The following is a 15,403-nucleotide window of genomic DNA, read 5'->3' as shown; positions in this document are numbered from 1 at the left end:
GTGACGTGCATTTTTGGCAACGTGGGGCTGCTGGGGAGTTGGCAGATGTTAAACACATCCACAGATCCAATGCCTTCAATAACATCTTCTTTTTTGAAGGCGGTGGCTGGGAGGTGGGTTGGAGCTCAGGAGTAAGCCTGCTTGCCGCAAGCCTCCCCGCCAGACTACAGGAACCAGCAACAAAATATTCTGGGTCTCGGCCTTAATCAGCCTGCCGTTCATTAGCAGTCCAAGAGAGGAGGAAGCTGCAAGCTTCGAAGGAGAAACGTCAGTTCATAAAACCCTCAAGTGTTGGGAAGCTCCAGTTTTTCTGAAGGCCCAAAAGCAACCTGGCTGCTGAATAATGCATCAGGCTGCTGAGAAGCTAGCAAACACCAGGCTGAACGAGTTAATCCACAGATTCCACTTGGATGCCAGCACTCCTCCAGTGTCAACGTGATTAACCAGTTTCACTACTTTGAGTGTTTCCTGGAGGACTGGGAGCAGGAGCTGCCGGAAAGCCTGGAAGAGGGAAGGGAGAAGCTGTGGAGCCCCTTCTCCCTAAAGGCACGGCCACGGCACCGCAGGGCTAGGGGGATGCTGAAAACCGGGAGCAAAAGGAAGGGTGGCGCTGGAGTGAGGGTGGCAGGCTGGGACCTGGAGGGTAAAGGAAACCCATGGGCAACCGCAAACAAAGTGAAAAAGCTGCAGCTCGTCCTCACAGGGAGATGCCTCCCCCGTTATTAAATCATTAATAAGATCCACAGTGGAAACAAAAGCTGGGAAGCTTTGGTGCTGTGTTTGAGAGTGTAACCTCCTATCAAGGGGACAATGCAGATCATTTCTTCATTAGGTATCAACCCAACAGGTAAGGCGGGAGCTGAGATCCTGAGATTGCAGCTGCGAGGCTGCCGATGGCATTACTTAAGGCATAACATATCACCACCCTGGTCTGAAACATTCCCGTCCCTCCCCACAGAGGGCCAGGAGCAGGCCCGAGGCAGAAGGGTGCCTTTGCAACCCCAGAGCCCCGCAGGACCAGCCCCGGAGCATCGCTAGTGCCCAGGCAGCAGTGTCCCAGCCCGGCCGACGGTGACCCTGGCTCACACGTGCCACATGCTCAAGGTGCTTGGAGGCAAGGGCTAGAAGACTTTGAATTCGTAAACTAGTCCAAAGTTATGAGCCAGGGCGAGATCCAGGGACAGCTCATTGGCAGCAATTCAACGCCTTCCACAACGCAGCACTGGATGCCAGCGACTTTCACATTGGCCTTTGGTGAGCTGGGCTCATCTTCCAGCCAGCAGGTGCTGGGGAATTTTGTCCTGAACCTTTGTGTCGGGCAGCAAGAAGAAATCAAGCACACCGGTGGTGTCTGTCCTGCTGCTGCCCCTCACCTCTCCCTTGAAATGCTTTTCTTTTCAGTACTGCTGTGAAAACCGGTCCAGCACAGGTCATTGCAGCTGAAACAAGCCTTTAGATTGAAAATACAAGTGTCTACATGATATATAGGATGTAATTTGAACATTTAAACACAGTGCAATTTGAAGACTTAGACTTGCTTTGGAGGGAAAAGTAGAGCCAAATCACTGCTTTGCTTGCGGAAATTTCCTGCTCTACGGTGAGACGCAGGAGCCGGGTTTGGCTACAGTTAGGGCAGCGGACTGAAAGCCACAAGTACGTGATAGGAAAAGCTTCCCGGGGAGCTGGGTCAGTTCCAGACTAATCCAGCCCCTGTGGGGAAAGGGCGTTTTGGCAGATGTTAAGCTAATGGGATAACTGCACGAGCGCACCTCGGTCCGCTGATGGGCGGCAGCAGGAAGTTAACAGCCACGGGGTTAGCGCCTGCTCCACAACAGCCCCTGTTTTCAAAAGGAAAATGTAGAAAGCTCCTCAGGGCAAAAATAGCAAATATTAACAGCACGAGGACTATGCAATCCCACGTTCCATGCACGTAGAGTGCAAAGTCTCCTTCTGAGAAAGTATGCCAAGCAAATGTTACTTCCAAGTTAGAAGCTGTCAGCACCCAGCACCAGTGTCAGTTCCCCCTTGCAGCCTTGCCCCAGCCCTCCAAACCCATGTAACGAGTTTGTTCTTCGAATACCAGCTTCAAATGAACGCCAGAGGTATTTTGGCACTGGTGCCAGCCCTGGATGCTTTCCCTCCACTCCTCTCTGTCCCCAGCAGCAACGATCCAGGCAGGTGCTGGAGGCTGGCTGCCTGCACCTTTCCCCGCAATGGACCTTCCTCTGATGGACGCTCGCAGGCTTGGGGACGAGCACTGCTGCAGCTCGGGTATGCAAAGAGCAAGATCATCCCCTCAAGTAGTCCCAGTTAAACTGAGGAAAATGCTTCCCGAGCTGCTGAGGTCTGCCAGCCCCCCCCCCCCCCCATCTGTCCTACTCTAACTGCAGAGGCTGAGGGCTGTGTAAGCTGTCTTGAGGTCTTTTGCTTCCCCCCCAAAAAAAACCATGAATAAAACTGCACTCCCACAAAAGAGCCAAGACCGTCAGCATGTAACACAGTGTCTTCCTGCAGCTTTCCACAGCTTGTCATCTCCTGTAACCAAGAGAGAGAAAACCTCCCCTGCGATCCCACTCCATCAGAAAGGAACTTGGGGACGAAGCCAGCACCTGGCCCAGGCAGCGCTCCCCCCGCTATGTTTCAGACAAGGAATCCATGCTAGGCACAGATGCAGAAATAAGCTCAGGAGTTCTGCCTGTTACCTGCACCTCGGCTTCCTCCTCTGTGTAACCACTGGGTGAGTGTTCACCAGCTCTGAAGGGCTGCTGGGCACAAGGGGTACCTACGCTGAGCCAGGCGGGATCTTCTCCAGGTGGCGTTCATCTGAATACTCCTAAGGAAAATAAAGTGTTATTTTTTTATATATATATATTTAAATATAATTTCCCAGCGTTATCAATTTTCAAGCATTATCAATTTCCACCTCTCACAAGACAGCCATTAAACCCCAATTACCCCAATTAAGTTTTGGGGTTTTTTTTAACTAATGTTGTCCTAGAAGATGCAACTGAAGAAACCAGTAACAGAGGAGTGCATCCTCTGCAAGGGAAAAATTTCTCTCGAGGCGAAGCAAGGGCCCAAGCCTGTTAAACCGCTGTAAGACTCTGAGGCTGGAGAGCTCAGCAGATGACTCACATCTTGACTTTTTTTTTTTTTTTTTCCCCTCTCCTCTCTATGTTTTTTTAAGGACGCCAGAGATACCTGTTCTTAAGCAAGAGAAGAGCGACTTCCTGGACAATACACCACATACCCAGTTTACCGCCTACCAAAATCCGCCTTTCGCACAAGCTCCCGGCGCTTGTCGGGGTGCGTCCCTCGGTGCCGAGCGCCACGGGCTGTGACTCACTCGCTTCACCCCTCCAGAACTGACAGCAGGGCTAAAATTACACCGTTCTTCATGACGCTCCAAATTCTCAAAGCGAGATTGATGGCGGCGCGCAAGTCATCCACCTCGGCCTGAAGTCCTGAAAGCATCTTGGTGTGCTTAGGCACAGTTCTGAAACGCAGGCTGGAGCAGCGCTTAGGACATCAAAAGAGGAACAGAGTTAGCGAGCAGAGCTGCCGCTCACTCACCAACAGCCCTTGAAAGCTGACGCTTCCCCACGAGGCGAGGGGAAAGCTCTTTTTTTTCCAGAAAGCGCCAAAGCCAAGGTGATTTCAGATTCCACATACCGAACCCGTCAGGCTGGACAGATACTAGAAACAAATCCAAGACAAAAAGCGCAGCCGTGCGTTAGTGGGAAGTGTGAGTCACGGTGCCCACACCGAGGCTGTTTCCAGGCTCCAGAGCAAGTTCTCCGCTGCCAGCGGTCCCAGCGGTCCCAGCCACAAGAGAAATAATGCTCAGGTCCACCAGCGAAGCAACTGGCTATCGCAGATCTTGCAGCCAGCTGTTTTGACGATGCAACTAATTTATTTTTTTTTTAACCAACAGACGTTCCTTTGGGAGGACTATCGTTATTAGCAGGGTTAATTTCCAATTAGGGGTGGCAGGCACATTTTTTCCGAACCCTGTCTACAAGGAGCACGGCCCTGTGACTGGGGAAAAGAGCCCTGCCGGAGCGTGAGTCACAGCGCGCTTCAGGAAGGGTGCTCTTGGGAGTCACACTAACTGCTGCTGTAACAAAGGTCCGATCTAAAACGATAAGTGCTGACATTTTGAAAAATTACTTACTACTACAATGAAAGAGACATGAGTTTACTCTTCTGGAGCCTTGTCTCCAAACTCCAAGTAGTTTAATTAAAGTCAGAGTTAAGTTCATTTACACAGCCACACCCTTAACTGACATCCAGGTAGACAGAGCCTAGCCTAAATAGCCGGCAGAAAAAGGCTTTGCGGAGGATGGGAGCTGCAGTGTGCCCACCGCCCCTGCACCCAGGTACTCCCCCCTGGCTGAGTGATATTCCCTGACGATTCCCAAAAGCTTTGCAACAAGGAGACAGTTCCCAGCAGCCAGTGCCTGGCCTCACACCTGCAGCTGTGGGTGCTGGGAGCTGCCTCAGGACCTCCGCCGTCCCCTCCGCCCGCCCAGCCCCAGGCTGGGAGCCGTGGGTGGTTCCCGTAACACCGCTGCCTTTCCTCGGGGCAGCAGGACGGCAGCTGTTGCAGTAACCATAGCCCACTGCGCGCACCCCAGCCTGCTGCTTGGCTCCCGGCCCCCCGATGTGTTCCCCACTGCACCTGCCCAAGTCCTTTTATCAGCTCGCTCGCGTCCTATTCAGGCACCAAAGATGTCCCAACTCCACATCTGTCACTCCACAAGCACCCCTATTCACTCATCAACCCTTTTGTCCATTGCTGCGTTTTCTACGCTGGCCTAACATCATCCCTTTCTGACCAAGTAATTTCTTCCACGGAACGCAGCGCTGTCCCACTAAGCCACAGTCCCTCCATGCCCTTGCACGGAGCTGATCACCTTCCCAAGTTATGTGGGGCTGGCACCGAGGCAGTATAAATTTGACACTAAAGTTTGCTAAAGATTGTGAACTACAAGTGGGAGTATTAAAGAAGTATCATCCTTTCCACTTATAAAAATAGTCGCTAATCTAAGTCTCAAAGGAATTACAGACGGGCTTTCAAAACTGCAAGATACAGAACAGAGACCTCTTTATATCGGCAGAATGCTCTACTCCAGCACCATATTGCCCCTTTCTGTTTCTCTCATAATTAAATATAAGTAACATACCAGGAGAGCTCCGCTGTATAATTGCTTTATTTTCTGCTTATTAGTTCTTTACCAACACTACAGCCATATTGAGAACACAAAATTCCTGTTTACTTTAGTCAGGGAGATCACAGTCTACAAACTCATTCACTGATCAGACACAATTAACGCCATTCAAAACTTAGTCCATAAATTCACATGAACACAAATTGATGCACTTAAACTCCAGATTAGTTTTGAAATCATAGGATTTCTTACAGATTGCCACTTTATCCTACAGGCTGTGTTTACTGCCCGAGAGCCACTAGTTCGTGGTAAGGTTCAGCTACAACCTATAAAGGACATGTTGAAAGTGAAACCTTTGTATTTTGTTCAGTAGCAATGGCCATTTATTTTTGACATCTCTGCCACATGTTTCAGTAACTTTTTCTCCCCCTCAAAAAAAGACAATAAAAAAATTCAGAAGCATAATCAGTTTCCTTTCACCTACAAAAACAGAATAACAAAGTTACTAAGGAAATACAAAATTGTGAATTCAACTTAATGCAAAGTCTACCAAAGAAGTCTGCCCCAGCACTTGAAAACACAGTAAATCAACTTAGACAAAAAATGGAAGTTATTGAAGTTTTCATGTTGACTGAGAATAGATTTAAGAAAGTTCAAGAACCATTAACAGAGCTTCAAGTTTTCCAGTTTAGGCATTTACTTTGTGCTTGGCTATTTTATTTATGCTCCAGAAGAAAACAGTAACCTTATTCTTGTATTTTTAGTCTTTATACCACCAACCTACTTGTTAAATTACATCAACAGGAGAAAAAAAAAAAGCTAGAAAATAGAGCAATGATATTCCAATGGCAAAAAGCCTTGAGTGAAAAAAAAAATAATCTCACCTCCTCTTCTTTAGAGCTGAGATTGGAGTTATTCTACATTAAGCTTTTGCAGACTTTCTTTAACTTACAAAGACTTAATAGTCAATTGATGCTCTACCTTCTAGCTTAAGAACCCATTCAGTCCCATCTGCAACCCACATCAAGGTAAGTCTTTTGGAACCATATTCTAAAGGAACTTTTAAGTGGTCCAAAGAATTCAATTTCAGAAGTTAATTCAGTATTTTTATCTTCCATACATCTTTGGTAAGAGCTCCATATACAATGTACTCAGCATGCAGAGTCAACACTGCAAAAATGTAGTGTAATGCCCCCAATTTCATGTAAAACCCATATCCTTGGAAAAAAAAAAAGCCAAAAAAAAAAAAGCCATTTTCTTCTGGTTTTGTAGCATACATTCCTAGAATTCCCCAATTGAGTTTAACTCCTTGAGGAAATCTGAAGTTAATCCTTAAGGCTGAATAAGAACCAGCTGCTTTAACATTTTTTGCACCCAGCATTAATACTTGATTGAGTTTTTGTACTAATACTTATCCTGGGTGGGGTTTTTTTTGCCAGTCACATGTACAGACTGTGATATGGCAAATGAGCTGCTTGCCCTTTAAGAACTAATTATGGAAGTTTACATTCATTGTCGTATACTCTCTCTCTCTCTCTCCCCTCCCCGCTCCCATTAGTAGTTACTCAATGGGCTTCAGACATCCAACATAGCTTCCTTCCTACAGGACTACAGCAACAACCGGCTACCGAGACAGATGGTGAAGGACTGCAACTACTTGCATGAGTTCAGTCGAGTCCTGGAAAACTGAACCAAGAAGTGATTTCCTCAAAATGGCTATTATTCAGGTGTCAGAAATTACCGAGCTCAATTAAAGCTTAGCACAGAACTTGCCCCTTTGGAAGTCTACAAAATGGGGGGAAAAACACACCCCAGTATTTCCTTCTCCACTACATGCCTGTTGGAAAGAATCAGAAACCCTTTTAAGATTTAGAAGTCTTCAACTGCCTTGAGATGAAAACAATTTGTCTCGCTCACAAGACAGGCAAGTCAGTGCTAGATTTTTGCCTAAACACCTGTGATTTAAAGTAAAACTTGTTGCAATGCATACACCTTATTGCTGCATTTTCTGGAAGGAACCTATCTTGCATTGATTCGGAGACTGACACAGGTAGTAAAAACCACAGCTAAACATCATTTAAGTTTGCAATGCAAGACGAAAACTGAACAGTATCTACCCTGGAACTATTACATCATTCATGTCTTATTTGCTATATGGTTGTTATGTAGTATGGGGAACTTATTTGCATCCCTTCTCATGCATGATGTATGGTTCAGAACTTCACAGCTGACATTTCAAAGCAGTTCTTACATTACCTAGTTAACATTATGCCTGATATGCACTTTGAACATGTTACAATGGTATTCTCACTATCTGCCACTGTAGGCAAGAATTTGTTTCATTATTAGTCTGAGATATGAAGACAGACTGAGAGTCACTATTTAGTTACAGATTAACAGAACTTTAAAAAAAGTCCTTAATATAAAAAGACAGACTGCAGTTTGATTTTAAGCAATAATTTTCAGTTTACTAGATGAAGTAGACCTATCAACATATTCTGCATGAATGCAAAAAAGTAGCAATCTACAGCAAGTGATAGAAGAAAAAAAATAATATAATCAAAACAGTAGAACCAGAAAGCATACATTGAAAATGGTATCCCTCCCCCAACCATCCCCCAAAATAATCAAACCACCTTAAGGGCTATCAAAGGGGGGGGGGAGGGGGGGGAGAAAGTTACTTAGCAAGTCTACAATGTGTCTTTCCCCTGTTTGCTGGAAGTCTGCCATAGCATCTAGTGCTTGTGTTCATGTCACATTCGGAGATTAGAGCATCCTAACGCCAAGCAAGAAGAGTTAAAACAGGAATCCAGTCAAGTGTGCAGAAGGAAAGGGTGGTAACTGGAGAAAGGTGATGATAATCCTATGGATGCTTTTGTTTTACTTTTCAGTAGAGAATCATTCTTCTGGAAAGCCATGTCGGTTACTTTTTTTTTCTTTAATTCTTTGTAGACTAAATAGTTACTCTCTCATTAGGATTTATAATTGGATGTTAACCATGTCAGCCCTTCATAGAGTCCATCCCCTGTAGTAGCACAGGAGGGCTGCACATACCAATTCCTATCCCTGATTCGGGTCAGGCCCAGTTTCTCCTGGATTTCATGGGGTTTCATGGCATCAGGCAGGTCCTGCTTGTTGGCGAAGATGAGGATGATGGCGTCCCGCATCTCCCTGTCGTTGATAATGCGGTGGAGCTCCTGGCGGGCCTCGTCGATGCGGTCGCGATCGGCGCAGTCCACCACAAAGATCAACCCTTGCGTGCCCGTGTAGTAGTGCCTCCAGAGGGGACGGATCTTGTCCTGGCCCCCGACATCCCACACGTTGAACTTGACGTTTTTGTAAGTAACCGTCTCCACGTTGAAGCCCACGGTGGGGATGGTGGTGACGGACTGGCCCAGCTTCAGTTTGTACAGGATGGTGGTTTTACCAGCCGCGTCCAGACCCAGCATCAGGATCCGCATCTCCTTGTTGCCGAAGATCTTGGACAGCACCTTGCCCATCTCGGCGGCATCCAAGGGGCCCGGCGCCTCCGGGGTGGGGGGTGGGGGGAGCGGAGGGCGAGCGCCGACCCACCCGAACAGCCCGGGCGGGGCGGGGGCCGAAGCGGAGCGGGGCCGGCCCAGGGGTGTCAGGGCAAGGGCAGGCGGGGCTCAGCGCCGGCCGCGCATGGGGCGGCTGCGGAAGAAGCGGGGCGGGGGAGGGGGAGGCGAGGGGAGGCCTGGCGCGGCGGTGCGGACCAGGCGCTGCGGGAAGGGGGGCCGCGCCGCTCTCCGCTCCTCCGCCTGGCCCGAGGCGGCGGCTCCGCCCGGCTCCTGCCTTGGCTCCCGCGCCGGCGCCTCAGCTCATGGATGCCGGCTTAGGGGCGGCGGCTCCGCGTCCTGCCTGCAAAGGGACGGAGAGAGCGTGAGACAGGGCGGCGCGGCGAGCGGGGAGGGGAGGGGAGCGGAGCGGGCGGCAGTTACCTCAGGGCCGGCGGGCTCGCGGCCGGCTCCTCTGCGCGCCGCTCCCTCAGCCAGCACCGCCGGAAAAGGCGCCGCGCGAGCCCGCCTCACTTCCCCTCCGCCGCCAGGGCGCCTGCGCGCGGCGCCCCCGCCCCGCCCGCCGGGCCGCTCGCGGCGCCACCCGCCGCCCCTGCCCCCGCGCATGCGCCGCCGCAGCCGGCCGCGGGGAGGGGGGGGCGCGCTCTGACCCGCCCCCTTCCGCCCAGGGCGCGCGCGCCACTCCGCTTCCCGCGCGGCCTCGGGCGCGAACTGCGGCTGCGCGGGGGCCGTGGCGGCCGGAACCCCGCCCCGCCGCGCGTGCTCCTTCCCTGGCGGGAGGGGAGGGGCGGGGCTGTCCCTCCCGCCCGCCCGCGAGGCGCGGTGCGCGTGCGCCACCCCAGCCCCACCTACCCCGCCCGCCGGGCGGGGTAGCCGCTTGCCTCGCCCTGCCGCGCCTGCGCGGAGCGGGCCGGCGGCAGCGGGGCGGGGCGGGGCCCGGCTCCCGCGGGCGGCACTGCGCGTGCGGGCAGGCGAGGGGGCGGGGCCTCGGTGGGGAGAGGCGCCACGCGATCACACGTCAGCAGGAGCGCGCGGAGGGCGCCCAGGGCGCGTCTTAAAGGGCCAGCAGCGCCCGGGTGGCGGGGCCAGCGAGGAGGGGAAGGCTGGGCTGGCGGGGCGCCGAGGGCTTACGGCCCAGTGCCTCGGGGCGCGGTGCGGGAGCTGGGCTGGCATAAACGTGTCCATCGGGGTGGCCTCTAGCTGGCCGGCTGCGGTAGCGCTGCAGGTGGCACACCCAGCCGGGCTGCGAGGCCTCGGCTCCCTGCTCGCCTCGGTGGGCGAAGAGGCCCCGATGGGAGAAGGAACCCAGTGGCAGGGTGCCAGCCTCGGGAAGGCGCTGAGGTGCCGCCCACGGCCGGCTGTGCTGTACCAAGGCAGGCCCCTTTCACCTGGCCCCAGCGCTGCTGTGGGCTGGGTGCTGTGTTGGGTCCTGAGCGAGCCCAGGGCAGTGTGGTGACAAGGCACAGGGCAGCTGGCAGCAGTTACGTGCTGCGCTTGGGTCCCAGGTGGGGAGGTAACCTGAGTGGCCCTGCCACTGTGCCTGTGACCTGCTGGGGTGGGCCCTCACAGAACCCTCCGGAAAGAGCCTTCCCTGTGTAAAACTAAACCCTATCTTAGGATACTGGGGGGGATGTAGGGAGAGGGTGCTGGGACGCAGGTTGCCCAGAGAGGTCATGGATGCGCCATCCCTGGAAACATTCAGGGCCAGGTTGGACGGGGCTCTGAGCCACCTGGTGGAGTTGAAGATGTCCCTGCTTGCTGCAGGACTAGATGGCCTTTAAAGCCCCCTTCAAACCCAGACCTTTCTGTGATGTGTAGTGTCATTGGGTTTATGGCCCCTTCTTGTCTTGGGTCACTCCCTGTAATCCAGATCAGTGAAATTCCAGCTGTGGCCAACCACTTGGAAATGCAGCGTTCGCCTACCCAGCCACAGTCCGGGCCTGCCTTCCCCGGGAGCAGTGCCCCAGCACGCCCTGCTTGACACAGAGCAGCGCCCTCTGCACACCGGCAGGCACACGTTTGGCCAGTTCCACACGCACAACATGTCGCAACCCTGCGCTCCCAGAGCGGTGCCAGCGAGGCCAGCGCACACGAGCAGTGCAGGGCTGCTCCTTCAGTATGCCGGAGCATGGGGCTGCCCCCCCAGTTCCTGCTGGCAAGGCATGCGCAGAGGAAGGCAAGGGGAAAGCAAACCTGTGTTGGTAGTTGCTTCTGAGCTGATGGCATGGATGTGGGAAGCAGCACCCAGAATGCAAACCCACCAAAATGTGCTGTGGTCACTTTGGGGTCAGCCTTCAGGGAAGCTGGGTGGTGTGGTCACGTTCTGAACTGTATGGCTCTCAGAGAGCACAGGTGTCTTCCACTTTGGATCACGTGCGTAAGATTGACTTCACTGTATCCTTCTGTCCCTTCAAAAATACTAAATTATGAGTTAATTTTTATGGCAGACATTTTTGCAGTTGTGTGGGACATGCAAAGCGATCCCCCTTGGGACAGCAAAAGGGAAATTGGTGTCTTTAAAAAAGTCTAGAATAATGGGAGATTTCCTGGACTACAGGACTATTAAGTGGATGACAGTAAGTTTCTGAGGCAGCCTTGCTCTTTCATGCAGCGAGCAAAGACGGAGGATGCCAAGGAAAACATACCATCCATGGCCTCTCCAAATGAGTGTGTGCAGGCTGCGCCAGGGGTACCGTCTGCTGACACCAGGGCTCACGAGTGTCCCTGCATGCATCAGGCAGTGCCAGAGTTCATACTGTCATGGTTAAAGTAGCAGGTAATACTGCTAAGTACTGTACTGGTGTGGGATTAACAGCAAGGCCTAGTGATCCCACTGGATACAGCTAGTTCAGTCTCTCACTGGCATCAGAAATTTATCTAAATATTTTACTGCCAAGCAGGGCTAAAATTAACATCAGGATGTGGACGTTTGTGGGTTTCTACTTGGCTCTGTTCCGCATGACCATTTCCGTGCTGGTGAATGTGAGCGGCAGGTTATTAAATGAGGCAGCAGTAGTACAAGACCATGGGTCTTGACCAAAATAGTTGCAAACGGAGATGTCAGAAGCTTTGAAGTACTGCCTTTGTCTGCGTGCAGGTTGATTGCTCTACCCGCTGGCCTCAGAGCAGAATTTTCTGGTTTCAGGAAATGACTGTCTTTTTAGTGTTTTTGTTTGGGCTGTGTAAAGCATTAAGGGGAGGGTGTGACTGCATGTGAGGCTTTTCTGCTTTTCTTGTTAACAGCTGAGAGTTACCTTAGGTGCTTTCTCCTGGGATCTACCCATTGTGGAATATGGATCTCAAGCATTAAGTGTGTCAGCACCTGGCAGCCAGCAGAACACTGAATGGCACCTGGGATGGTTCTCTGTCTGGGCTGCAGGAGGGGATGGCTGCTCTGCAGCCTGTGCCACCAGCCAGTGGGTACCACAAGGCACAAACAAAAATGAATACCTGCAGAGTGGGAAAGTGCCTTTTCTATCACCTTCTCCCTCTGTTTTGACCCAGGTGTGCTGTTCCTCAGGTCTCTCCTCTTGAACTGTGTCTTTTTTTACCTTCATTAGTGACTGCATTGTCCCTCATCCTTGGGGACCGTCTGCAGACAGGGCTTGCCCAGTTTTGGTTTTGCCCATTTCAGCTGGCCAAGAGCTGGGTTCTTCTGTTTTTCCTGAGCTTCTTCTCTCCTTTCCCTCCTGGTAAACTGGAAGTGGTGGGACTGTGAAGTACTTGCATGCATGCCAAGGCGTGGAGTTGCTTTCAGGGAGACAGCAGCTGCTCTTGCACGAGAGCTGCTGAAGATCCCATCTCCACGTGGTGGGACCTTGTGCTGACTAAGCAGCAGTGCCACTTCCTGCGCTGCTCCTCTCCCCGCAGGGTTCCTGCGTGCCCATGCTTGATATCGGCAAATGAGAGGGTGCTCCAATCTGTATTATCCCTTTGCCAGCAGGGGCCCACTCCTTTCCTGATGCATGTTCTGCCCTGGGTGGGCCCGTGGCCGAGACGAGCCATGCTGCTCCAGGCTGTGGTCAACAGCTTCTGCTCAACTGCCTTTGCCCCACAGGTCCCTGAGCCTTTAGCAGCTGCGTGTCCCATCCCTCAGCAGCCAGAGCAGGGACAGGCTAGGCACCCCGACAGTTCCCTGAGCTCTCCCGCTGATGCCTCTGCTGCTGATCAGAGCTTTTCTGCTTGGACCCTGAGCTGGAGCAGGGTGCTGTGTTCTTCAGCTGCCACTGTGTGACCTGCTGAAAGCATCCAAAGTTGATCTTGCCGTCATCCAAGTCCAAAAACCTGACAAAGAGAAGTGATATGCTGCACTACACACAGCAGATCCAAAACTTAATTGAGGATGTGGGGATGTGGCTACGTGCTGTAGAAGAGAAATGGGATCCACTCAGGCAAATACTTTTTCACCTGCACTGGGCTTTATTCATGAGGATCCTCCCTGCCCTTCAGGAAAACTTTCTGTTTGTATGGTCTGTGCACCAGAAGAAGATTTTATGTGGTTTGGCATGTGTTTTTCAAGTAGTTATTACTGCTTTTTAGGATGATACATAGCAAAAAGACATTTGAGAAACTCAGCACTTTCAATAGTTAAGATCTCCAATTAGTCACTAATAAACTCTGTGCATGTCAATCCTTGTAGCTCACATTTACCAGTCCCACAGAGAATGGGTGAGAAGCTAGTGAGAGAGCACCACCTACTTTTGGAACATTTTAATGTGGAACCATATTAGTTTCCGTAAGTGAACAGAAAGGATGGTAAACAGGAAGCAGAATGTAAACGGCATAACTTAGTAAAACAAATAAAGGGTTCTTTGCCTGAGGAACCCCACTGCTGTGTCCTCACAGAGTTACTGCCTCTTACCTTGGAGAGCCAGGAAAAAACATAGCTTGTGTTACGAGCCTTTAAAATGTGAATTTGTCCCAGTGCAAGATGTTTTGAAAGACAGGTTCTTATTTTTCAGATAGCAACATAAGGAACTGTGGGGTGGAAATGTGTCATCAAAGATGAAGAGGTGTGATGGTGCGAGCAAGAAGACTTGATTGCAGTGCTCAGCCTGCAGAAAGTTGATACAAATCTACGCCCTGTAACCACCCCTCATGGAAAGAAGTGCACGTTAGGCACTATATATACTCAATACAGCGTAGGTTCTTACATTGCTGGTTGATTTTTCAGGGTCAGACACCCAACAGAAGCATTTACAATACCCGAACACGTTCTAGATTACCGGAGAAATGTGACTTCTCTGAAGGGGTTCAGTTTCACATAACCTGCTTAAGAATTAAAAACCTTCTCGGGGCCTTGGCAACACCCAGCGAGTTACTGGGTAGCCTGCAGAAGTTAAATATTTTAAAAGTAAGCACTGGCTGACAATGTGTCACTGGATGGAGTGCCTGTTGCATGACAGTATAGATTTACAGCCCAGAGAGTAAAAAGCAATTATGGTTATAAAGTGATTATGAGTTAAAGCCTGGGGAGAAAGATAGCAAGTATCTGTAGAACCTTTTGGAAACTCATCTGGGCCTGGCTGCAGGGCAGCTGTTCCTTGTCTTTTTCTGTCTCCATAAGGAGCTGAATGGGTGGAGCGGGTACCAAGGCTTGCACCTATTGTTTTTCATGGTTTTGTGAGGCTGTGTTTGCATGTTCTGTCCTCCACTAGTGATCCAAGTGCTGTCACAATTAAAGTGGTGAACGAAAACGATACACCTTCAACTTTATGTACTAACCATCGCATCAGAAGAAGCAAGCCCCAAGGAAATGGATCAATAACTCCCTTTGTTTTTATCTCTTTGAATATGATTATCTTCCCAATCAGTTGGGATTTTGAACTTATTTTAATATGGTGTAGCTCATCATGCTTCCTATTTTTTTTCTCTTCTTTTGGCAGAGGGAGATGGGAAAAGACTTTGTTACACTGAGCCTTCAAAGACCTTCGTGTCTTTCCAAGGAAGGAAATTGTGTGTGGCATTAAGCAGAGCCTTGGGCTTTTCCCATAAGGTGAATGTAACAGCGTTAGGGAAGTAGAGTGGGAAGGGGGTGTTGTATTCTGACTGCAGCAGGTTTCTGTTAGCCTCTGTGTGTGGTGAAACAGTGTAATGAGGACCCTGAAGAAGGGCTAGAAATCCCACATTTCTCATCAGGCGAAGGCCCTCTTCTGGTCTCCCTGGCATTCCTCCAGCCTCCTGTGGAAGCGGGGAAGAGTTCTTCCAAAGTGGCCTCTCAGCAGGAAAAACAGTTTGGCCTCCAGGCTGTTTGGGTTTGTTTTATATCTTAAGTACATTGAAATGCCTTTGCAGTTAATATCGGCAAACAATCTGTCTTCTCCTTTCATGGGTTCTTTTCAGGAGCAGACAGAGGAAATGTAGGTGGGGGATACTGCCTGACCAAATTTCTATAGGCCAAAATCCTGAGTCACCACCGTGACAATATTGGCTTGGAAAATCATGAAGCCTTAACAAGAGTAAAAATAATCTGTGAGGCTTTTGCATTTTTACACCTTGTATTTACCAGCAGCAGCAGAGCAGAAGATACACCGATGACCTTCAGGACTCAGCTGGATGTCGTGCCTAACCCCATGGAGACCTGCACCCGGAGGTTTTTGGACCCCAAGCCATTGCTGATGTCTAGATGTTCTGAGTCATCTTGGTGTCTTACTAAGCATGGCAGTGACAAGGGGATGTCCAGGAAGCTCATGG

At 50.7% G+C, this 15,403-nt stretch overlaps 1 protein-coding gene across 1 annotated transcript; it reads right to left on the bottom strand.

The window, feature by feature from the left end:
- Window positions 1-5,195: 5,195 nt before the first annotated feature.
- ARF6 (ADP ribosylation factor 6) lies at window positions 5,196-9,264 on the bottom strand. Its single transcript, XM_037395382.1, has 2 exons — window positions 9,134-9,264; window positions 5,196-9,053 (listed from the first exon to the last, which is right to left on the bottom strand). The coding sequence occupies exon 2, from the start codon at window positions 8,669-8,671 to the stop codon at window positions 8,144-8,146; it is 528 nt and encodes a 175-aa protein (XP_037251279.1). The 5' UTR covers window positions 8,672-9,053; window positions 9,134-9,264; the 3' UTR covers window positions 5,196-8,143.
- Window positions 9,265-15,403: the final 6,139 nt, after the last annotated feature.

The sequence above is a fragment of the Falco rusticolus genome, chromosome 7 (genome assembly GCF_015220075.1).
Source record: "Falco rusticolus isolate bFalRus1 chromosome 7, bFalRus1.pri, whole genome shotgun sequence".
Taxonomy (NCBI): Eukaryota; Metazoa; Chordata; class Aves; order Falconiformes; family Falconidae; genus Falco; species Falco rusticolus.
Note: the sequence above shows the minus strand (reverse complement) of the source record. Positions and strands in the feature narration are given on the sequence as shown.

What these genes read in the sequence shown, in the direction of transcription:
- ARF6 (XM_037395382.1), bottom strand. Translation starts at nt 8,671, where the DNA reads ATGGGCAAGGTGCTGTCCAAGATCTTCGGCAACAAGGAGATGCGGATC.